General features: G+C 44.7%; 1 protein-coding gene across 6 annotated transcripts in view; it reads left to right on the top strand.

Moving 5' to 3' along the window:
• Positions 1-25,589, top strand: part of JADE2 (jade family PHD finger 2) — a 260,373-nt gene that overhangs the window by 152,241 nt on the left and 82,543 nt on the right. For all 6 annotated transcript variants that reach the window (XM_069969992.1, XM_069969999.1, XM_069969979.1 and 3 more), the window contains exons 7-8: positions 7,641-7,808; positions 12,166-12,282. In XM_069969992.1, the coding sequence (XP_069826093.1) occupies positions 7,641-7,808; positions 12,166-12,282 (285 nt within the window). The remainder of the gene's footprint in view (positions 1-7,640; positions 7,809-12,165; positions 12,283-25,589) is intronic.

Here is a 25,589-nt window from a genome sequence, read left to right as displayed (position 1 = left end):
AGATGGTCCCCCCTCTTTCCCCCCTCCCTTATAGATGGTCCCCCTCTTTCCCCCCCCCTATAGATGGTCCCCCTCTTCCCTCTCCCCCTACCTTATAGATGGTCCTCCCCCCCTCCCTTATAGATCGTCCCCCTCTTTCCCCCCTCCCTTATAGATGGTCCCCCTCTCCCCCCCCCCTGCACAGCAGATAAAACAAAAAACAGCACACAACTCACCTGCCCTCCGTTCCCCCGTCGAGCCTCTCTGGTCTGGTCCCGGCTGATGTGCGGCTGCCCGGGGTGTCCCGTCCTGTCCCCGGCAGCACGCGCATCAGAGAGCTCCCCGTGTGCCTGTGGCTGTGACTTCCGGCGCACGGGGATCTCCCTGATGCGCGCGCTGCCGGAGACAGGACGGGACACCTCCGGCAGCCGCACATCAGCCGGGGGACTAAAGCTGCATTCCCACGTTCCGTGATCCTGACGGATCACGGACGTGGAATGCATTTACCGGAGTCCCCCCGCGCCCGGACAGCATCTGTAATGAGATGCTGTGAGCGGGGGAGACTGTATTCATAAGCGCCGCGCGGCTGATTTATTACAGCGCGGCGCTTATGAATACAGTCTCCCCCGCTCACAGCATCTCATTACAGATGCTGTCCGGGCGCGGGGGGACTCCGGTACATGGTACGATCAGTGGCGGATTATAATGTGGGCGGCCGCCCGAACCGCTCATATTATAATCTGCCACTGAATGCCGCCCCCATGAAGACAGCTGGTGGCGCCGCCTGAGGCAGACGACTCAGGTCGCCTCATGATTGCGGCGCCCCTGGTAGTAGTACAGTTCAGACAGTGATGGTATTGTCGTGACGCCAGTGCTAGACCAGCACAGAGGTGTGATGTTGGTACCTGCTTTGTATAGAGGCTGGCTGTACTCCCCAAAATGGTCGGTGACCTGCCAGGCTGTGATGGGTCCCTTGGGCTCCTGTCACGGTAGTCCTGAGTGGCAAATGACCAACCGGGACTATTGGCACCACCACCCACAGAAAAGGGTAAGATGACCCAAGGAGTATAGAGGATGTGTATAGGTGCTGGTGCAGATGAAGAGATTACTGAGTCCCAGTGGAATAACTAGAACAACTTTACTGTATATTGTCTGGACAATATAAACACTTTGACAGTAGATGGATAATCTTGACAGACTTTAGTGCTTCACTGGATCTGTGCTGAGAGATACTTGTAAGTGCTGAATATAGTAGAAGTAGTTACAGCGGTTCTTGTAGAGCTTTAGAGTAGAGTAGAACAGTGCAGTGGAGTGTAGTGTAGAGAAGTACGTCAAGGGAGTCTTAACCCAAAGTAGTACGGGCTCTGCCGGAACCCAAGAAGAATACTTGAGAGTAAGAAGTTTACTTGTGCCTGTGTTTAGACTGATGTCTTACAACCTTCTGCCCTACAGTGTCAAGCTACCCATCCTAATAGGGTGACACCAGCCCCAGTCATGGTTACTTGGGTGAAGCTAAGTGTCTGAGGTTCCCCGGTGTCACCTGCACTACCAGATAGGATACGTAGACCCTCTAGTTGCTTTGTCATACCCAGGCTAGTTCCTCTGTAGACTAGGATACTGCCCTGCACCTTGTAGAGTGGTTCTCGGCGTGGGCTGAGATGATCCCCGACTTTTTCCCTCTTTAGTGTCTAGCACTTTAGTAGATAGTGGAGAAACTGGTTGTCTTTAACTGCATCTGCACACGTGTGTCTCTCACCAACTCACTAACACACTGCACTAACTTCCTGTCCACAGGGGTTAACTAGTTAGTTACTTCCCCTGGGGCTGTGTGTGTGTGTGTGTGTGTGTGTGTGTAGAGCAGGGATAGGTAGAAGAAGAGAGAATCTCCTATAGGTCAGCACAGACCAAATGGTACAATAATAACAGTAACCCTTTGCTTACTTCAGCTGTGCAACACATAAGAAAGCTTAAAGCGACTCTGTATCCACAATCTGACCCCCCCCCCCCCCTCCAAACCGCTTGTACCTTAAGATAGCTGCTTTTAATCCAAGATCTGTCCTTGGGTCCAATTGGCAGGTGATGCAGTTATTGTCCTGAAAAACAACTTTTAAACTGGCAGCCCTGTGTCAAACTGCCGTGGCCTAGATTTTGTATGCATTAGGCTGGCACAACCTCTCTGTCTCTCCTCCCCACCCTCTTCATCATTAGGAATGCTCCAGGCATCACCTGTGTCAGCACGGCACATGGGCTGGATCGTTAAGGCACCTGTGCAATGTTCAAACAGGAGAAAATGTTCTATGGGCATTCCTAATGATGAGGGTGGGGAGAAGGTACGGAGGGGTGGTGCAAAGTTAGGGCACAGATATTCTAGGCCACAGCCATTTGACACAGGGCTGCCAGTTTAAAAGTTGTTTTTTAGGACAATAACTGCATCACCTGCCGAACAGACCCCAGGACAGATCTTGGATTAAAAGCAGCTATCTGAAGGTACAAGTGGTTTGGGGGGGGACAGATTGTGGGGACAGAGTCGTTTTAAAAGTAACACTGACACCTAGTGGTGAAACTATAGAATGCTACCTTCATCACCACTTAAAGAGACTCTGTCCCCACAATCAGATCCCCCCAAACCACTTGTACCTTTAGATAGCTGCTTTTAATCCAAGATCTGTCCTGGGGTCCTTTCGGCAGGTGATGCAGTTATTGTCCTGAAAGACAACTTAAAAACTTGCAGCCCTGTGTCAAATTTGCATGGCCTAGAGTACCCATGCTCTAGGCCAGCACCGCCTCTCGGTCCCTCTTCCCCGCCCTCTTCATCATTAGCAATGTCTCTGGAACATTTTCTCCTATTCCTCACCTGTGTGAACACTGCACACGGGCTGGATCGTTAAGGCACCTGTGCAGTGTTCATACAGATGAGCAATAGGAGAAAATGTTCTAGGGGCATTCCTAATGATGAGGATGGCGGGGAGAAGGGATGAAGGGGTGTCGCAATCCTATTGCACACACATACACTCTAGGCCACGCCAATTTGACTCAGGGCTGCAAGATTAAAAGTTTTTTTTTAGGACAATAACTGCATCCCCTGCCGAACGGACCCCAGGACAGATCTTGGATTAAAAGCAGCTATCTGAAGGTACAAGGTACGGTTTTTGGGGGTCAGATTGTCAGTACAGAGTCGCTTTAACTGAGGAGAGAACTTTGCGACAGGTGCCTAGGGCACTTACCTGTGGGATACCACAAAAGCTCATACAGTTATAATGCATGAAAAATAATATATATATATAATAATAATAATAATAATAATAATATAATAAATATATATATATATTCATGATATGGCATAGAAAGTTCACAAGGAAACATAATGAACTTTTTGTCTAGGCAGTACTGCTTTGAAGTGAGAATATGTTTCAAAGAAATGTAAAGTACAGTGAACTTAACTGTGAAATGTATTATGACAACTTAAGAGGAACTATGAATATCCTTTTCAGTAGTATATGTAGAGTGGCCCCCTCACTGGGGTAATGGAGGATAATTCACTAATATGTTTCAAAATGTGTAGTAATACTGTAGGCATTAACTAAATGTAGATCTAAACCTTATGATTTGATAGTTGCAATTTTGTTGCAGATGGGAGCAAGATATGTCAATTGCTATAAAAAAAAGAAACAACACACTACTTTACGCTATACAGTTAGTCATTTAGTTTCACCCTATAATAGATCAGTACATCTGCTTACCTTTGACAGTGGTTTTAGAGGTCTACACTATAGAAATATGGTTAGTTATAAACTCCATTACAACAAGGCCGATTTTCTTTTTTTTTCCCTATCATTGCATTCTGAAGGCTATAACTTATTTATATAACTTATTTTTCAGTCACTTTAGGTCTATGATGGCCCCTTGTTTTTCAGGACGAGTTATGTGTTTCAGTGGTACCATATTGGACTGTGTATAAATTATTAACTTTTATTAGGTTTTTTTGGTGGGGAATAGAACAACACAGATATTTTATCATTGTTTATTATGTCTAAAATATTCTTACCTTTCTTCTATGGATCTATTTAATTGCACTGATACCAACTGATGCATACTTTGTGCCATAGTACTTCAAATTAAATTGCTTTGTTTACAAATAGCCAAACCTATTAGAAATTTCTTGATATGGCATCTTTAGACAGTTGCAATGTACACCAAACATTAGACAAATTGCTAACAAAAAAAACTAATATTCCGTGCACACACACACACACACACACACACACAAAAAACATTGAAGGTGAAGTCTGGGCAAAATCAAATTTAAGATATATTATTTACCAACAAAAGTGCTGAAAATTACTGATAGACACTTATTATGGGAAATACACCTATAGTGCATTTTCTCTGCACTTAATACAGCATGGCATGTTCAGGTCTCTGTAAAGTTGGTGACGTCACTTCACATAAACTGCCGGCTCCTGCTCCTCCAGTCTGTCACGCTGCTGCAGCAGTCCGTCTGTCCACTAAAGGGATCACCCCTCCATCCTCCCCCAGCTCTCTGCAACCTTCCCAATGCCGGTGGCCCTTGGCACCGCTAGTCGGGGCAGCCCCCATCTACCGCTGCTTCCTGCTACTTATGTCTTCTGTCCCCTCAGCGAGAATCATCCCTGCTGGCCCCCCTCAGCTCCCTGCATCCTTCATCCCCTGCTGGCCTCCCTAAAATCTCTGCATCCTTCCCCATGCTGGCAGCCCTTGGCACTGCTAGTCGTGGCAGCCGCCAGCTCCTGCTGCTCCTTGCTACTTATCTCTTCTGTCCCCTCAGCAGGGATCACCCCCGCCGGCCCCCCTCAGCTTGCTGCACTTTTTCTCATGCCAGCTGCCCTTGGCACCTCTAGTCTGGCAGCTGCCGGCTGGGGGCGATCCGCAACAGCAGGGACAGCTGACATAAGTAGCGGGGAGCAGTGGGAGCTGGCGGCTGATGGACTAGTGGTGCCAAGGGTTGCCGACATGAGAAAGGGTGCAGGGAGCTAAGGGAGGCCGGCAGTGGTGATCCCTGCTGAGGGGACAGAAGACATACTGTAAGTAGCGGGAAGCAGCTGAAGCCGCCGACATGGGGAAGGTTGCAGAGAGCTGGGGGAGGATGGAGATGGTGATCCTTTTAGCGGACAGACGGACTGCTGCAATGGTGGGACAGGCTGAAAGAGCAGTAGCCGGCAGTTTATGTGACATCACCAACTTTGCAGAGACCTGAACACGCCATGCTGTAGTAAGTGCAGGGAAAATGCACTAAAGGTGCATTTCCCATAATAAGTGTCTATTAGTAATTTTCAGCATTTTTGTTGGGTAATAATATATCTTTATTAGGGTGCATTGACATGTACAGGATCCACAGCAGATTTTATGGTGCAGATTTGATGCTGCAGATATCACTGTAACTAAATGACTGAATACAGCATCAAATCTGCGCCATCAAATCTGCTGCAGATCCTGTACGTGTAAACGCACCCTAAAATTGATTTTGCCCGGACGTCCCCTTTTAATGAATAATTTGTAAGGGGCTTTTTTTTCTTTTTGTCACTCTCTCTGTCAAATTGCTCAATTGTGTGCCAAAAATGTATCATATTTGCACCAAAAAATGCAGCCTTTAATTTAAAAGAACCCCAGGTAATTGATTTTTTGTTCGGGTATTCAGGTTTTTCCAGGGCAATGTTTGGTTTAATTTTGTGACACACATTTTGTAAACTGCCCATAGCAACCAATGTCAGCTCAGCTTTTATTTTACCAGAGTGAGAGTTGTTGTGATTGGTTGCTATGGACATTTTACAATATGTGTGTGAAGAAATGAAACCCAGCATTTCCCGGGAAAAAAACAAATAACCGATTAAAAAAAAAAATTTATGCAAAAGTGATAAACTCTTTATATTTTGCACTTTTTCATCTGGGCCATAGTGTGTATATATACTATACTGTATAATATATAAACATAAATATGTGTACTATAGCTATAGTACCAAAGAAAGCTTCACATACAGAAGGGATGAAGTAGGTGCTAGCAGAGAAAATCCCTTGTCCAGGGGTTTATTCCTTCCCAGCTTTGTCTGACTTTTTCTGTACATTGTTTACTGTTAGTCTCTGGTCTACAATACATATGTATTTCTGCTGCCACCTCACAAATTTCCAGTTTTATCAGGCTGGCTATGCTTCTGCTATTAAAGTGATTAATGTCTTAAGAGCAGGACAGGTGTTTGCATTGTCAGTGGTGAAAGTAGCAACCTATTAGGATTGCATAAATCAAACAAATCATAGGGGAAATAAAAAAAATGAGGTGGAAATGGCCATGCCCATTAAATATAAATGGCAGTTGAATGCAATGGTAAATAATTTATTATTTAAAATTTCTGAATGTCTGGTTAACGTCATTTACTGTAATTCATTTACCAACACACATGCTGTAGGTATTTTTTTTTAATGTCTGATGAGACACTGTCTAGAATATACATGGACCCTTGAGTATGTCTACTTAAGAAGACAAGTGAAGCAGTAATCTTGCTCCTCAGACCGTGTTGACATCCCTTGAGGCTCCAAAACTTGTAGTGAATTTTAAAGGTCACTTTAATGAATTTGTCAAAATTTTTTTTAAATTTGGATTATATTTAAAAGCACGGTCTGATCTGAAGAGTAGTTGAATATATATTAGTGGTCAAAGGCAGATGAACCAGGAATCATTTCAGACTCAAAAAATTTGTCAGGATGCATAGAAAAGCCCACAAGCAAGACAGTTTAGTAAGATGTATCCTTTCTGGGAGTGGTTTGAGAATATCCCCTTTTTTGTATCATGACTTTTCCTCAGTGAACAAAGCTAGGTATGGTTGGGCGAGTCTACGGTGGATGAAAATAACTTGCCTCTACAAAGCCCTAAACTAAATAATTTCTATCCATAATAACTATTGTATACTAATATATACTCCTTCATACTGTGTTGCATGTATCCCAACATTGAAAATTTTGTAAAAAAAAATTGTATTCTGCTACTAGTATAACTATAATGGCTGTAGTGTGTGTTACATGCTGATGCAGGGTAATAATAGCAGAGCGGTTACCTGATGAAAGGTTCCTTCAGGATCCAAGACAGGTTGTTTCTGCGCTGCTACCTTAGAAGGCTGGCTGCTGATTTGTAACTTTTCAGACACATATATCAAGCATTTGTGCCATTTTTGCAACTTTTTGTCATATCTACAGTATATATAAACAGTTTCTGGCCTTAAAAGGAGGCATGTGTTGTGGGTTGTTAGATGCATTTTTTACTAGCAAATATTTTTGCCCAGTTTTGCCCCACTTAATAGTTACGCAAAACCACATGACAAAAAATGTGCCTTGAAAAAAGTGTGCACATTCATCAGATATCATGCGATAGTATGATAAATCTTACACAGTTGAATCTGGCTTGAAGGAAAAAGGGCTAGCTCCAAAAAATGGGTAAGAAAAATTTGCAAATGATACGTTTAAAAAATGTAAACTTATTTTTATGCATTTCATATTAAATTATCTAGTTTAACATAACAAAAAATACCAAAATATTATTGTGACACCTTGTAGCTACTAAGTTAAATAATAATGATGTAGTGTAAAATCAAAATTTTAAGCATCCTTTATACTATACGCATTTATATGTTTTCCAGGCTTGCTATGGAATCCTTAACGTTCCTACAGGAAACTGGCTCTGTCGATCTTGTGCACTTGGCGTTCAAGCAAAATGTTTACTTTGCCCAAAGAGAGGAGGAGCTTTGAAGCCAACGAGAAGTGGGACAAAATGGGTCCACGTTAGCTGTGCCTTATGGATACCCGAAGTATGTACTTTATAAAAATTTATATACTGTTCCACTATGGCTTTGGAATGCATATGATGATTTAGGGCTGGGCGATAATGGCCTAAATCAATATCGCGGTTTATCATACATGTCGTCGCGGTAACGATAAATTGAACGATAATTATGACACGCCCCTTTTAAAAGCCACACCTCTTTTGAAAACCCTATTTTCCAATGGTTATACAAACGTGGATTTATTCCATATAACAATGTGCAGCAAACTTCACAAGTAATACACAATGTTTTGGCATCTCCTACGCCATTTTCAAGTAGCACTTGAAAATGGCATAGAAGACGCCAAAATGTCATACATTACTTGTGAAGTTTGCTGCACATTGTTATATGGAATAAATTCACGTTTTCACGTTTGTATTGCCATCGGAGTGCTGCAGAGTATTTTTTTACAAGCTGACTTGGTCAAAAGGTCTGGGATTCGTCTGCTGGCAGCCACAGTTCGTTTAGTGTGCTGCCTATATTGTTAGCTATATGTATCTATCTATCTATCTATCTATCTATCTATCCAGCATGTGTGTGTGTAATATATATATATATATATATATATATATATATATATATATATATACACACATACATACACATACAGACAGGAGATAGATAGATAGAACTCCTATCTATCTATTTGCACTAGGCTTTAAAGCAGGGGTGGGGAACCTTTTCCATGTCGAGGGCCGGTCGGGCATTAATAAAATCATTCGAGGGCCGCATACCGTGCGCGGCAGTTAGTAGCGGGGGTTTGCAGCACCCAGGGCAAGGCAAGGTATTGTTCGCCTAGTGCCCCTGCTATTGTAGTTAACCCCCTGCCATGTCCCTGGTAGCCTAGTTAACCCCCCCAGCCATGTCCCTGGTAGCCGAGTTAACCCCCATCAGGCATGTCCCTGGTAGCCTAGTTAACCCCCATCAGTCATGCCCCTGGTAGCCTAGTTAACCCCCATCAGTCATGTCCCTGGTGGACTAGTTAACCCCCATCAGTCATGTCCCTGGTAGCCTAGTTAACCCGCATCAGTCTTGTCCCTGGTGGACTAGTTAACCCCCATCAGGCATGTCCCTGGTAGCCTAGTTAACCCCCATCAGGCATGTCCCTGGTAGCCTAGTTAACCCCCATCAGTCTTGTCCCTGGTAGCCTAGTTACCCCCCATCAGGCATGTCCCTGGTGGCCTAGTTAACCCCCATCAGGCATGTCCCTGGTAGCCTAATTAACCCACATCAGTCATGTCCCTGGTAGCCTAGTTAACCCCCCATCAGGCCTGTCCCTGGTAGCCTAGTTAACCCCCATTAGTCATGTCCCTGGTGGCCTAGTTAACCCCCAACAGTCATGTCCCTGGTGGCCTAGCTAACCCCCATCAGGCCTGTCCCTGGTGGACCAGTTAACCCCCATCAGGCATGTCCCTGGTAGCCTAGTTAACCCACATCAGTCATGTCCCTGGTAGCCTAGTTAACCCTCATCAGGCATGTCCCTGGTGGCCTATTTAACCCCCATCAGGCATATCCCTGATAGCCTAGTTAACCCACATCAGTCATGTCCCTGGTAGCCTAGTTAATCCCTCAGTCATGTCCCTGGTAGCCTAGTTAACCCCCCATCAGGCATGTCCTGGTAGCCTAGTTAACCCCCCATCAGGCCTGTCCATGGTGGCCTAGTTAACCCCCATTAGTCATGTCCCTGGTGGCCTAGTTAACCCCCAACAGTCATGTCCCTGGTGGCCTAGTTAACCCCCAACAGTCATGTCCCTGGTAGCCTAGTTAACCCCCAACAGTCATGTCCCTGGTAGCCTAGTTAACCCCCAACAGTCATGTCCCTGGTGGACCAGTTAACCCCCAACAGTCATATGCCTGGTGGACCAGTAAACACCCAACAGTCATGTCCCTGGTGGACCAGTTAACCCCCAACAGTCATGTCCCTGGTGGACCAGTTAACCCCCAACAGTCTTGTCCCTGGTGGCCTAGTTATCCCCCCCCCCCCCAACAGTCATGTCCCTGGTGGACCAGTTAACCCCCAACAGTCATATGCCTGGTGGACCAGTAAACACCCAACAGTCATGTCCCTGGTGGACCAGTTAACCCCCAACAGTCTTGTCCCTAGTAGCCTAGTTATCCCCCCCCCCCATCACTCATGTCCCTGGTGGACTAGTTAACCCCCATCAGTCATGTCCCTGGTAGCCTAGTTATCCCCCCCCCATCAGTCATGTCCCTGGTAGCCTAGTTATCCCCCCCCCCCCATCTATCATGTCCCTGGTAGCCTAGTTATCCCCCCCCCCCATCAATCATGTCCCTGGTAGCCTAGTTATCCCCCCCCCCCCATCAGTCATGTCCCTGGTAGCCTATTTAACCCCCAAATAAAAAAAAAATAAACATCCCTCTCACCTTTCCTCCGTTCCCACGCAGTCCAGGTCCTCTTCTCTCCCAGGTCCTCTGTGCCGGTCTTCTCCTGCAGGCGGCGCGCGATGAAATGACGTCATCGCGCGCGGCCCGCAGGAGACTGAAGACACGCGCCGCTTTGGAGGAGGAAGGAGCCGACACAGACAGCACGGCAGCTGTCACAGAGGATGCTGTGTGCGCCGGCTCCTTCCTTCCTCCAGAGCAGCGCGTGTCACAGGGGAGCCGCGGGCCGCGGGCCGCATCGGGAGGTCTCAGGGGCCGGATGCGGCCCGCGGGCCGGAGGTTCCCCACCCCTGCTTTAAAGAAATAAATCACAGATTTTTTTCTCCGCTTACTCAAAGGTGCTGTGGATTCTCTATAATATATCTATCTACTTGTCTTCTATCTATCTACTATTTATTATCTATCTATCTCCTGTCTGTCCGTATATATATATATTATAATATAATATAATATATACACCCTGGGTAGATAGATAGATAGGACTCCTATCTATCCATCTCTCTCTCTCTCTATCTCTCTCTCTCTCTGCCCCCAGTCACTGTCACATGCTGCCCTGCCCCCCCTCTCCCGCACATACAGTTGGGGTCAGGTATAGGTCGGCACCTCCTTGCTCCCACCGGCACCGCTCTCTGTCTCCCGCACAGGAATCCTCGGCCCCTGTCACTCAGTGTCGGTGAAGCACATGTATCTGTGTCCCGGGCTGAGCGTCACACATGGCTGCTTCCAGCACAAGATCAAATGATTACGGGGCGCCGAGGACTCCTGTGCGGGAGAGAGTGCGGTGCCCATGGGAGCGAGGATGTGCCGACGTTTAGCTGACCCCCTGCAGCCACTGTATGTGTGGGAGGAGGGGGGGGGGGGCAGGGCTCACTGTGCAGCTTCCAGAGAAGCTAGGAGAAGTGAGCCGGCCGGGCAGCAGCAGCATCAGCAGCGCTGAGCACACAGCACGCCTGTGCGCAGCCGGTCAGAGTGTTCCTCTTCAGCCCCCGCAGCAGGATCTTCCATACCTTGCATATGTGCTCCCTGGCTGTGATTGGGAGGTGAATCGGAGGATCAGCGAGGGAGATCTGAGGGGAGCAGAGCATGCGGCCGCCGGGTGAGGGGGGGGGGAATACCGCAGATACCGTCCTGGCAGAGTTGAGGTCGGTTAACCGACGCCAGTGACGGTATCGGTATTTTGACGGTATACCGCCCAGCCCTATGATGATTTTATTTTTTCTAGACATTTATATTTAGTTAGTTACAACTTCTTAAATAATCATATATAACCATTATATAGCCATAACCATGTACATGCTTTTTGTTAGTGATATCTTTGGGGTAATGTTCTATATGAGCCTTTACCTGTATGCAGGGACGAGGGATTGCTCCCACTGGAGTGCTTACGTCCCAGCTGGTGCCTGGAAATAGATTGGTGTCAGACGCGGGAACCGGGCCGCGATTCAAAAAAGGACCGTGGCGCTGACTTCCCCATCCATGTAAAAATCTTAAAGCAAATGTACTGCATAATATTACTAATGACACCAATCTCCTGCTGCTCCTGTGCTCACAATTCCTCGGTCCCCCACCATCCTCTATTTACCTCTCCAGCAAGATTGTTAACATTACCGTACATTGCAGTATCATTGCTGGAGAACAGTAATTAGAGACCAGCGAAGGACCAGGAAAGCATTATTACAGGGCTGATAGTAAATTTGTTAGGTTTTTATTACTCCTTTATGGTGCGTTCACACCTACAGGATCTGCAGCAGATATTATTTAAATAACTGAACACAGCATCAAATCTGCTGCAGATCTGCTGCAGATCCTGTAGGTGTGAACGCACCCTTAGTATTTTAATTGAATAAAAGCTTTATATTAAAAAAAACATTATTATTTATTAAAAAATAAATCTATCTATCTTGATTTGAAAGTTAACCTTAGGCTGATTTTCTTGCAGGTTAGCATTGGTTGTCCAGAAAAGATGGAGCCAATTACTAAAATTTCACACATCCCACCAAGTCGATGGGCTTTGTCGTGCAGCTTGTGTAAAGAATGCACCGGCACTTGTATTCAGGTATGTTTTTTATAGCAATATTTTAGCTTTGCTAAGTCATAAAAACCAGCAGAACATTTTTGTCAAGTTTGAATGTGTCTGCACTTGTAAGGATAGTAAGTGTCAGGGATTGCTCTCCCCCACACACCCTTCAGTAGCTGTGAGAGTCAGCATGGCTCTAAATACTTGTGACAACCTACCAGGACCATATTGAGTCGCTCCACAGCATCAACTGATTCCATAAAAATTTATTGGTCAGAATAGGGCCCTTTAGTGACCGCCATAAAAGGCGTATTGGTGTTCACTAAAGGGTCAATTCAATAGAGATGTGTCCTAATACTTTTGTGCATATAATGCTGATGTACAACGCAAGTTTAGAAATGAAGATGCACAGTACTCTCATGCTGGAGACATTCAATACAGTTGAGCATTGTATGACCTTTATCCTTGAGAAGCCAAGTGTTCTCCCTTGAATGTGCCTTCCTCTGTCCAGACACAGAATTGGCACACCTGGGCTGACATCCATACCCTGCCTCTCCAGGATGCCAGCTTGACATTCCTGTTGTATGTGTTCTTTTTTTATTGATTTTCTTAGTAAATACATACTCTGTCCTTTTTCCGGGGCAAAGCAAATATAACAGCACAGTGGATAAATATCTTGCTGAGAATTTTTAATAAAGGATTTTTGTGGTAGGATAATATGATTTATTCATATATCAGTCACTGGCAGCTTCATGGCTTGTTCCACCCTTCTTCGGTTTGCAGATGAAGTTGCTCATCTAATTTTAAAAAGCAAAATAACAACAATCCAGAGAACAGACACATTCATAACCTACTTTTTACTGCACTTGAGTGAGCATGTTATTTGAACAGCAGTTGTATAAATCAGAATGAGGGCTCGGACTATTACATATATTCTATGTGCCGTCGTGCAGTCCTGGTGCCACAGATTTGTAATTTACTTCTAGTTAAAAAAAAATCTTAAGGGTAAATTCACACTGGCAGATCCGCAGCAGATTTTACGACGCGAATTCGCAGCGAAATCCGCTGCGGATCCTATGCCGATGACTTTCAATGAGGATACATACTAGCAGCAGGATTTACATCCTGCTGCTAGTATGTATGTGACAGCGCCATCAACCCCTGCCTGCGGGAGCATACTTTACCTCTTCTCCGCTCTGGCTTGCTTCGGAGGCTCCCCGCGCCTTTATTTCCCGTTCAGCCTTTCAGTGCACTGCCCCACTGATTGGCTGAACGGGACATGAAGACGCAGGGAGCCTCCGAAGCGAGCTGGAGCAGGGAAGAGGTAAAGTATGCTCCGGCAGGCGGGGTTAATGGCGCTGTCACATACATACTAGCAGCAGGATGTAAATCCTGCTGTGAGTATGTATCCTCATTGAAAATCATTGGCAAAGGATCCGCAGCAGATTTTGCTGCGAATTTGCAGAGTAAAATCCGCTGCGGATCCTCCCCTGTAATTTAACCTAAGTCTTTCAGTACTTATCAGCTACTGTTTGTCCTGCAGGAAGTGGTGTATTCTTTGCAGTCTGACACAGTGCTCTCTGCTGTTACCTCTGCCAATGTCAGGACCACTTCCTGCAGGACATACAGCAGCTGATGAGTACTGAAAGATTTTTTTTTAAATAGAAGTACACTACAAATCTCTTGCATTTTCTGCCACCAGTTGATTTAAAAAATGTTGGTGAACTGCTTGTGGTGTCCATGGCCTGGGGTTTCTAGGTGGTAACAGTAGTAGGTGGTAACAGCAGTAGGATTGTGGGTGTTTAACTTTAGCACTTGTCACGGTGGACAGGAGTGCCGATACCCACCCCTAGACAGTGGAGAGTAATTAGCAGAGTCCAGCACCAAAATAACGTTTACTTGAGATCTTGAGTGCAATATAAAACAGGTAAAATCAGTGCAAATGATAATCATAAAACCAGAATATAACAGTGTCTTTTATGTTGGATAACATGGAAGTAGTAGCTTGGTGTGTAGATAAAAAGTTGTGAAGAATAGCTGCGTTAAGGAAGTATAGTTAGGTAGGTTAGGGGGTTGTCTTGGGGACCTTGCCTAAGTAGTGCAGTACTCTGCTGGGATGGTTTGTAGTGACTTGGTATAGAAGAAGACTCTCGTACTCATGATTAGAATAAGTAGTGAAGAAGAAGACGACCGCCTATTTCCAAACAAGTCCAGCGAGTGTCCGGTTTGGTAGTCTGGGGTCCCAGGCTTGAGCAACTGGCGAAGCTAACTACACGAGTAGGCCGAGCAAGATCCAAGTGTGGGATTGTCCTGACTATAGAAGAGTCCCTGATGTATGCAAGGTGGAACTCAGGTGACAGTTACACCACCTTTGCAGTGCTACCGAGATTCAAACAGTTTCTCCGCTCCCGACATGATATTGATAAATCATGCCGGGCGGGGAAACAGACAGGGATTCCACGTCTGTGTCTTCTGTGCTCTACAGAGTGAGAATGGAGCATGTGAAAGCAGCCAAAGTCTTAAGAAGTTTTAATGACTCTTTGTGAACAGTCTTTCTCCTTTATATGCTTATAGGAATAAGAATGAGTTGGTCTTTTATACAGGAAATATCATATAATAATATGGAGGGTGGCTGAAAGGCTAAGGGCTGGCCCAATAATCTGCTAGATCGGCGCTCACTTTAAGCCCTTATATGGTCTGATAATTGTGCAGCAAGGGCTGCATGGACATCGTTTGCGATGCCCGTGCAGCCCTTGTAAAATAATAAACTATACATACCTCTCCGCGCTCCCTGATGTCCTGCTAGCTTCGGGCCATGCATCGCTATTACACGCAGAAATGCACGATCGGTGGCCAATGATTTTAGGTCAGGATCAAAAGACATGGTTATCTGATAATCCCTGTCTTTAATACGTGTAGCAATAATCTGCCAAAATCGGCCTGATTCAGCAGATTATTGCTATGTGCCATTCATCTGACATATTGTGAATATAGCAGAGCACCAGTAAATTTTTAGGCATGAAGATGTTTTTGGAAAATTGCCACTGCCATTTTTAACCAAAGCTAAAAGCGGATCAAATAGGAAGCAGGAGTAAGTCCTTTCTTTATATTTCCTATTCCTTTTGTGTCCACTCTTTTTTTGGCTAAAAAAAAACTGCAGTGGCAGTTCTTCACAATACTGCTGTGTATGATGGCAGGTTAATATCGGAAACTGATTTTAAACCTAACGACAGGACATAGATTCAAAATATTCTAGAAGGTCAGTCTCAGAAGATATAAAGAAATATTTCCAGTATTATTATTCCAGAATTAGTGAATGTTGGGGGAAAAAAGTTTTGGAGGAGTGATATAAGGATCACTATTTGTGGCCACCTAAGGCGTTAAGCTGCACAATTTGGCAAAAGGGTAGACTGTGAGCTATGCTGTTAAAAGGGTACTTTGGTGAAAAAAATATTTCTTTAAATGAACTGCTTTCAGAGTAAGTAACTTAGATTTACAATTTACTTCTATTTAAAAATCCCAAGTCTTCCACTACATATCAGCTGCTGTATGTCCTGCAAGAAGTGGTGTATTGTTTTTATTCTGACACAGTGCTCTCTGCTGCTAGCTCTGTCCGTGTAAGGAACTGTCCAAAGCAATAGCAAATCCCTATAGGAAACTTTTCCTGTTTAGGAAAGTTCCTTTAACGGACAGGGGTCGCAGCAGAGAGCACTGTGTAAGACACCACTTCCTGCAGGACATACAGCAGCTGATAAGTGCTGTAAGATCTGAGATTTTTTTTTATAGAAGTGAATTATAAATGTCTGCCACTTTCTGACATTTAGTTGATTTAAGTTAAATCTAGTTCTGAGAGAGGTTATAATATCCAATCCAGTGCACAAAGGAGCTCAAAATATAAGATATTAGAGATAGGACTTAGATTCTAAAAGTAAAGTAAGTATCTTGCCCCAAGCATCAGAAGTCCGATGCCTATGGGGCGCTACATGCTGAATGTTCATTCAAAATCGTTAATCGTGCGATCGGGCGAATAATCGCTCCGTGTAAAAGTACCATTACCCCACCCTTTCCTGCCTGAACCTACTTGTGACTCAGCTTCCAGGTGTCAATCAAGCAGGGAGGGGGGAGAGAGAAGGCATCCAGCCTGCAGCTTTTCTGAAGCTTGGAAAAGCCTCAGGACCCATAATGTACCCCTTGGCATCCCTAAGTGGATACAGTGCTGGGTGGGGTCATGCTAACAGCAGTCGGAGACCACTGCTATTAGCCTGCACAGACGATTATCCATGCAGGCTAATAACCATTTAAGTGCCATTGTCAAAACTGGCAGTGGCATTTAACTGCAGTTAAAATAACATGGGTGGTGGCATAGTGAGGTTATTAGCCTCCCCCAATTCTATCGGAAGAGATCAGTTATACTTACCGAGCTGAGCCTCAGTGATGCTATGACGCTGATCCCTGATTCTGGTTTGGCAATAGTTTCCTATGGGCTTCAGAAGTGCTGAGTAATCAAACGCTGATAGCATAGATCAATGCAGTGTGTACTGTATTGATCCCTATTAGCAATCAGTGCATTACCTATAGAAGTCCTCTAGTGAGATTACAAATTACTGTGTAAATAATTACATCCAGTGACTCACAGGTGATGTCTTCTCTGGTCAGTGCCTGTCAGTGCCTGCTCATTCTACATCTCACTTAGGGAGAGCAACACAAAGACCTGCACAGCAGCCACCCCAGGCACAAACACTGAGTTTGCTGGGCTACACTACTGAGCAGAGTTGTGTGCAAAGCGGCCTTAAATAGATCCGGTGCCCAGGAGGGGACCAGCCCGGGGGTCATATGCCACCCTGCCCCCCAGCCCAGTCTGCTCCCGCATTCATAAGTTCCACAGTGTTTATGCCCTTGACTTCCTATTACTCCAAGTTGTAGTTTTGGGAAATAAAGTCATGTTGGATTTCAGTGGTGCCTACTATTCTTTTTCAAAGATGGTTATCTTGATGCACAGTCTGCCGCCTTAGGTTTTAGTTATTGACCAATAAGCAGCTTCTATACTATAGACAAAGTCCCTATTAGGAAAAAGGCAGTGTTAATAAAAATATGGATGATATTATAGAACAGGGGTCCTCAACTGGGTTCGGACCGCGGAGGCCAGATGTCCGGACCCCTGGTCAGACCTCCAAACCGCCCCGGATCCGGTCCTTTCCGGGGCGGTTAGGAGGTCCCGCTCCCCACCGCACTGCCTCCTGCCCCATAGGCGTACTGTCCTTAGGTTGCAGTACGCCTGTGGGGCTGGGGGCAGTGTCGGTCCGGCCCCGGCTGATACGCGCTCTCTGGGGATGTCCCAGGGATTCCCCAGCAGAGCGCGCACCAGTGAACCCAGTGTACGCCGCCGGCCTGCTCTACCGGAAGTACAGGCCAGCGGCGTACACTGAGGTCACTGGTGCGCGCTCTGCTGGGGAATCCCCGGGACATCCCTACAGAGCGCGTATCAGCCGGGGGCCGGGCCGACAGGAGAAGAGAAGACAGGCGCAGCGGGGGAGCGAGGTGCTAGGTGAGTTGGGGTTTGTTTTTTTGTTTTTTTTGTCTGGGGGCCATCTATAAGGGTAGAGCGCACAGGGGGGCTATATACTACAGGGGGAGAGCACAGGGGGCTGTATACTACTGGGGGGAGATCACAGGGGGCTATATACTACTGTGGTAGAGCACAGGGGGGCTATATACTACTGGGGGAGAGCACAGGGGGCCTATATTCTCCTGCGGGGACCTCACAGGGGACTATATACTACAGGGGGAGAGCACAGGGGGCTATATACTACTGAGCGGAGAGCACAGCGGGCCTATCTACTGCTGGGGGAGCGCACAGGGGGCTATATACTACTGGGGGGAGATCACAGGGGCTATATACTACAGGGGGAGAGCACAGGGGGGCTATATACTACTGGGGGAGATCACAGGGGCCTATATATACTACTGGGGGACCTCACAGGGGGCTATATACTACAGGGGGAGAGCACAGGGGTGCTATATACTACTGGGGGGAGCTCACAGGGGGGCTATATACTACAGGGGGAGAGCACAGGGGGGCTATATACTACTGGGGGGAACTCACAGGGGGGCTATATACTACTGGGGGGAGCTCACATGGGGCTATATACTACTGGGGGGATCTCACAGGGGGCTATATACTACTGGGAAACCAATAGGGGGCTATACACTACTGGGGGAGAGCACACAGGGGGGCTATACACTACTGGGGGAGCAACAGGGGGGGCTATATACTACCAGGGCAGTCACCCCCTTTGTACCTTATATCAAAGGGCTGGTGAGAGAGAAAAAATGCCAGTTTTCCCGCTAATAAGCAGCAATTCTGTATGTAAATACGTTTGAACGTTTGTGAAAAGTAACAAAACACATTTCCTACTGATGTTCAGCTCGGACCTTCACCTGACAATAGACCCTGGTAAGCGGTCCCCCCCCTAAAAGTTGTTGAGTACCCCTGTTATAGAAGAACATTCTTTTTGCCTTTGTTTACTATGTCAGATGGCATCTCTCATAAGCCAGAAAAGAGTGGTGCACCCAGCGCAATTCCCTAAACCCACAAACACTTGACAATGTATAACCAACTACTAGAAAAAGACGTGGCACATAGACATTCCCTAATAACGCGTGTGTTAATAAGACCACAAAAAGTGCAGTTGCATGTATAATTAAAGCACTAATGGCGATACAAATACTAGATACTATAATGCTGTCTTTCAACATTGGAGCAACCACACATGTCTGCTGGAACTAATCTTCAATAGGAATATATCATATGTTATGCACATAAACGTAAGCCACCTCATACAATGTGTGGTGCTTTGGCGGTGCAGCGCACTGATTGGCTGAGCGACGGGAGTCCCTGAAGCAAGCTGGAGCAGGGACCCGGTAAAGTATGTACCTGGGCCGTAGGGGTTAAGGGCGCTGACTTTGACATACTTGCAGCAGTATGAAAATCCTGCTGCGAGTATGTCATCCCATTGAAATAGGCAGGTATCCTCAGTGGATTTCACTGCGAACTGAAGACAACAGTAGGGGGAAAGTGGCCATGTTTTTGTAGCGCTCGATAACCCCTTGAAGCATGTTAATCTGTAGCAAAACTTGTGTACACTATGTCTGGTATCTCAACTCTGCTACCACAGCGGGGAACATAGAGGTGACAGTCCATTACAGTTTCATACTACAGCAGGTGCTGTAGTCTGCCTAGATGCCATCACACTCCCCCAGGGCACACATAAGCAGACAGCAATAGTTCAAAAAGAGCAGGAGGTGCAACAGCTCAGTTACTTCTCTTCCCTATACTGTGCAGCCTTCCCCCTCCTTCTGCTAAGTGACTACACTGCTGCAGGAAGAGACAGTTTTCCATCTTCTCCTGTTCATAGCTCCTAGACATGTTTCCTCCCCCCTTCCCCTGTGTTGGAAGAAAGCAGTATAGTGCCTAGTATTTGCAGTGTCATAAATGCTTTTATTATACATGCAACTGCACTTTTTTGTGGTCTTATTCACACATGCGTTTTTAGGCAATGTCTTTTGCCAGTAGTTGGTGAGGGGATTGCACTAGGTGCACCACTCTTTTATGGTCCCAGGTAAGCTCACTCAGAAAAGACAGTGTTGTCATCCAGCTTCATAATACCGTATATATAAAAAACAAGGGCACTCACCAATAGACGTGACTTCTTTATTTCAATCCAATTTCAGTGCAGTTTACGTTACACATCAGCTAGCAGGCACCTGCTGACGAGGATGCCAACTCGTTCAACAGACACGTGACAGCTGATTCACACGTGCTTCACCAGACATAGCTCCTCCTGCAAATCTCAGGTTAAATAGCACCTGTCTGACATGCAAGAGTGGGCATTACAAAGTGTTTTAAAAGTCCAGTCATTGAGACTGCTTACTCCCTGTGCTCCTATAAGTAGGATCAGTCTAGCTTCTTGTTGTTGGAGAACCTTATTAGTGTCCTGTCCTGACTTATTCACTATGCGTTTTAAATCTTAAAACCTGAGACATTTTAAATTTCCGTTTTGTTTGTCATTTATTATAGATCCTTTCCCTGTTTTAAATGAATCCATATGCTTATAATACCTGCAATTGAGGCACCACATGGTCTTACCTATATAATGGGCCCTGCAAGGACACAGTATGGCATATATGACTCCTTTTAGTCTTACAACAAAGGAAATCATCAATTTTATGCTCAATTCCCCATAGAGTTACAGCTCTGCCTGACAGACACTGTTCACACCAGGAGCTGTTGTCACATTTATGCATGCTTCTGGGTGCAGTTAGAATTTTTATTTCAGTGCTTGAGAAAGAGGGCTCCTCCCTTGAAACGTAGCGTACGTGTCGACGTCATTGTTCCCCAGAGGGTGAGAGCCTCGAAGGACAGAGACTTGCAGAGCACCAAGCTATGTTGTGAAGACCAACTTGCATCTGTCCAACACACTGTGGTGATGTTTCTCTTTTTCTGTTTTTTATTGTGCTTTGAAGATCTTTTGTCTTTACTGTGAAAGTTTCAAGATTTATATATAAAGAAAAACAAGTTTTTTGCAAGCAGCATTTTGTAGTGTTTCATCACTTATTTCATTGGATTCTATACCAAGTGAGCGGCTTGGTCTGGGACCTGGTCACACAGTATGTATAGCACCACCGGTATTTTACTATATGAGAATTTTTATTGCTACTGAAATTACTATGAATCAAGATTCTTACACCTTTAGGCTGGGTTCACACTATGTATATTTGAGGCTGTATTTGTGAGGCTGTATAGCAACCAAAACCAGGAGTGGATTGAAAACACAGAAAGGCTATGTTCACATAATGTTGTAATTGAGTGGATGGCCGTCATTTAATGGCAAATTTTTGCTGTTATTTTAAAACAACGGCTGTTATATTGAAATAATGGCAGTTATTTACCGTTATATGACGGCCATCCACTCAATTTCAACATTGTGTGAACAGAGCCTTTCTGTGTTTTCAATCCACTCCTGGTTTTGGTTGCTATGAGGACCTGACTTGAGGACCAAATACTGCCTGAAGTATACAGTGTGTGAACCCAGCTCTAGGCTATGTTCACACTATGTAAGTTTCCGGCTGTAGCGCGTTCCGTGAATAAGCGGCCGGAGACTTGCGTAGTTTGCGTACAATGGAAAGTATACGATGTACGGCTGCACAGTTCACACTACGTACGAACTTACGCCCGGATCGTATGTGGCGCCGTAAAAAATGAACCAGACCATTGTTTGTGGACGAAAATACCGTAACTTACGCCCGTAGCGTTACATGCGGTCCCGTACGTAGTGGTGATTTCTTCATTTTTGCAGCTTTTTGTGCCGATCCAAAAGGTTCTGTGGGGTGTCCGGGGCTAGCCGAAGATTTACAAGTAAAAGACCGCTGTCAGATCGCTACGTAGGGCGCTCGGGAAGCGTAAGTAGACTACGGGCGTAAGTTCGCGGTACGTATGTAGCCTGCCGCAAGTAGCGTAAATCTCCGGCCGGAGTTTACCGCGTATATGCAGCCGGACATATAAGCAGTGTGAACATAGCCTTACTAAGGCTGGGTTCACACTAAGTATATTTCAGTCAGTATTGTGGTCCTCATATTGCAACCAAAACCAGGAGTGGATTGAAAACACAGAAAGGCTCTGTTCATACAATGTTGAAATTGAGTGGATGGCCGCCATATAACAGTAAATAACGGCCATTATTTCAATACAACAGCCGTTGTTTTAAAATACCAGCAAATATTTTCCATTAAATGACGGCCATCCACTCAATTTCAACATTGTGTGAACACATCCTTTCTGTGTTTTTAATCCACTCCTGGTTTTGGTTGCAATATGAGGACCACAATACTGACTGAAATATACATAGTGTGGACGCAGCCTTAGAAAGTTATTAAGGGTCATTCTGTATAGTTTCTATCTAGTAATTCTTTCTTTTCTTTCTTTTTTTTTTATATAGGCTCTGACTCTGGCCTCCTCAAGTACCTTCGCTCAGTAGCCACTTAACAACAATGCTTTGGTAAGTTCATTCGTTTTAACATTGAATGTGTCATCGGAACTATTGATCCTCCGGGTTGGGTTTCTGCCTATACCAGACCTCATCAAATAGAAATGCATTGTTTTCTTATATGAACAAGAGTGCACTGCAGAGAAAATTGACAGTCACCCCTTTCTTTTGGGGATTTTTTTTTCCATCCAGTTAAGGCATTTACTGGACGGACTACCAGCACTGATAAAAGATACCAAGATTTTCTTGTAGCCATTGATGAGAGTGGCCAAAGAGGGCACTGTGGGGGGACAAACAATGTTGAAAGTTTGAATGTATGAAAATTTCCCAAAAGCAAGGGGTGAACATGATTAGATCAATGCTAGAAGAAATGTGTAAAAGTGATGGTTTTGTCAAAATTGTCTGCAATGCACTCTTGTTCATATTAGAAAAAAATGCATTTCTATTTGATGAGGTCTGGTATATTCAGCAACATGGGACTGCAATGGGCACTCCAGTCACATGTACATTTGCAAACTTATTTTTGACCCATTTTGAAAAATAATTGATTTACAATGTAAAATATCAGTTTGCTAGAATGTTAAAACAATTTTATAGATTTGTTTATGATCTTATTGTTGTTTGGGACGGTACGCCGGCTGACTTTGGGGATCTTAAGAAGTTATCTAAACTAAAGTCCTTTGAATATGAAGCTACCCAGCAAATAAAGTAATACTGAGTTCTTATGCTGCATTTACACAAAACGATAATTGGCCCGATCGTACGATTAACAATGTCGGAGTAACGATTTTTTTTCCATAACGGTCAGCGTTTAGACGGTACGATATATCATACGGAAATTCGTTTTGCAATCGTTATGCGATCGCTTAAGCCTATCTCACACATTGGTTAAATCGGCGAACGACGGAACGATCTGCAAATTTTTTGCGAACGACGATTTTAGAACATGTTGTAAGATCAAAATGAACGATTTCTCGTTTGTCGTTTAATCGTTCGCAACGTTTACACGTACGATTATCGTTCGAATTCGATCGTTATCGTGGGAATTCGCACGATCGTTATGTGTAAACGCAGCATTAGACGTGCTAGTAAAGGTAGAAAATGATAAACTTGAAACAGTTAGCTACCGTAAACCTACAGCGTCAAATACACTACTTCACTATAACAGCTATCACTCCAAACATACAAAGTCAGCAGTGCCTTACAGCCAATATCTGAGACTATGATCAATAGTTCCGATGACACGTTCAATATTAAAGCTAATGAACTTACCGATTGTTGTTTAGGGGTTACCCAGCGAAGGTACTTGAGGAGGCCAGAGTCAGAGCCTATAAAAAGACAGCAAAGAATTTCAGTATAACAAATCGAGACAATAAAGATATTGTTAAAAATAATGATGCAAAGTCTAGGTTTGCCTTCTCATTCAAATACAGTCCTCTTGCGGAGGTCATAAAAAGGTGATTCATTCTAATTGATACCTTATTCAAAAAGGTCCAGTTTTCTCTTAAGCGTATACAGAATAACCCTTAATAACATTCAAAAGGTGTAAGAATGTAAATGAGATCTTGTTTCATAGCAATTTTAGTAGCAATAAAAATTCAAACTGGTTAAAATCATCTGCACCCAGAGGTATGCATGCGGCTATAGCTCCTGGTATGAACAGTGTCTGCCAGGCAGAGCTGTAACACTAGGGGCAGTTGAGTGTAAATTTGATGATTTCATTTGTTGTAAGACTAAAGGAGTCCTATATGCCATAGTGTGTCCATTATATAGATGAGACCATGCAGTCCCACAATTGCAGGTTTTATTAGCATATGCATTCATTTAAAACAGGGAAAGGATTTATGCGCCTGGTTCAACATATAACTGACATACATAACTGAAATCCGAAATGTCCCAGTTTTTTAGGTTTAAAACACACAATGAATAAGACAGGGCAGGACACTAAGTTCTCTTACAAAAAAAAGCTAGACTGATCCTACTTACAGGAGCACAGGGAGCAATCGCTTTTAAAGGACAAGTGCCATGAAAAACTTTTCCCAGTAATTGAAGCACATTACAAAGTTATATAACTGTGTAATATGCTTCAATCACCTGCCTCCCTTCCCTGTCTTTTCCCCCCTCCACTCCCCACCAGGAAGTGTCCTAACTCACACAGACGTAATTACTGTCATCACTGTCACCAAGCTCTTCTCTCAGTTCCTTCTGTTACACTAGCCTCCCCCCTCCCCTGCCTTGTCAGGTGACTCAGCTTGCTCAGCTCCCATTGGCTGAACAACTGCAAGCCATCACTTGGACTGGGGAGGGGGGGCTGCTGTAACAGGACCTAGAGCAGCCCTCCTGCTGATGACTCATCCTCTCAAGAAGGAGCTGCCTGGTGACGGCAGTCATCAGGTCTGTGTGAGTTAGGACACTTCCTGGTGGGGGGTGGAGGGGAGAAAAGACAGGGAAGGAAGGCAGATAGGTGATTGAAGCATATTACAGAGTTATACAACTTTGTAATGTGCTTCAATTAGTGGGAAAAAGTTTTTCATGGCACTTGTCCTTTAATGACCAGATCGCCTTGACCATGTTTTTATAATGTCACTCTTGTATGGATACATAAATTGTATTTTTTTCAAAACACTTTGTAACGCCCACTCTTGCATGTCAGCCAGGTGCTATTTAACCTGAGATTTGCAGGAGGAGCGATGTCTGGTGAAGCACGTTTGAACGTGCGAAACAGCTGTCATATGTCTGTGAAAGGAGTTGGTGTCCTCGTCTGCAGGGAGTCCTAGCTGATGTGTAAGCTGCATTGAATATAGATTGAAATAAAGAAGTCACGTCTATTGGTGAGTGCCCTTGTTTTCCACTCTTTTCTGGATTACCTATTAATTTTGAGAGAAACACAAGGACCTTCTCTAGACACCTAGCAGCATACACCATTTCACAGCACTTGACACCATTTCTGTGCCATATTGGTAAATGGGCATTCTGTTTTTTAATGTTACATCTCTGATAAACCATTTTAGCAAATGCACTTTTGTATTACTACTTGTCACTATTATGCATGTGTGATAATCTGTTATAAAGCCGTTCATTCCTTCCAAGGATCATGGTGCAGTAGGTTAAACAACCCTACACAGTGAAGAGGGACTAGCAGACTATGAGGACAAATGGCTCCTCTGTTTTAATGGATACTCGCTGCTAATTTTAATTTTTTTTTTTGGCCCGAATATCTCTTTAGGCAGATCATAAAATCCTAATAGGGGACTTCAGGAGGCAGAGCTAGCTAATGGCAGTTTTTTTTCCCTGTTCCTGTAA

The sequence above is a fragment of the Dendropsophus ebraccatus genome, chromosome 1 (assembly GCF_027789765.1).
Source record: "Dendropsophus ebraccatus isolate aDenEbr1 chromosome 1, aDenEbr1.pat, whole genome shotgun sequence".
Taxonomy (NCBI): domain Eukaryota; kingdom Metazoa; phylum Chordata; class Amphibia; order Anura; family Hylidae; genus Dendropsophus; species Dendropsophus ebraccatus.
The sequence above is the reverse complement of the archived record's forward strand: the minus strand, read 5'-3'. Positions and strand labels throughout refer to the sequence as shown.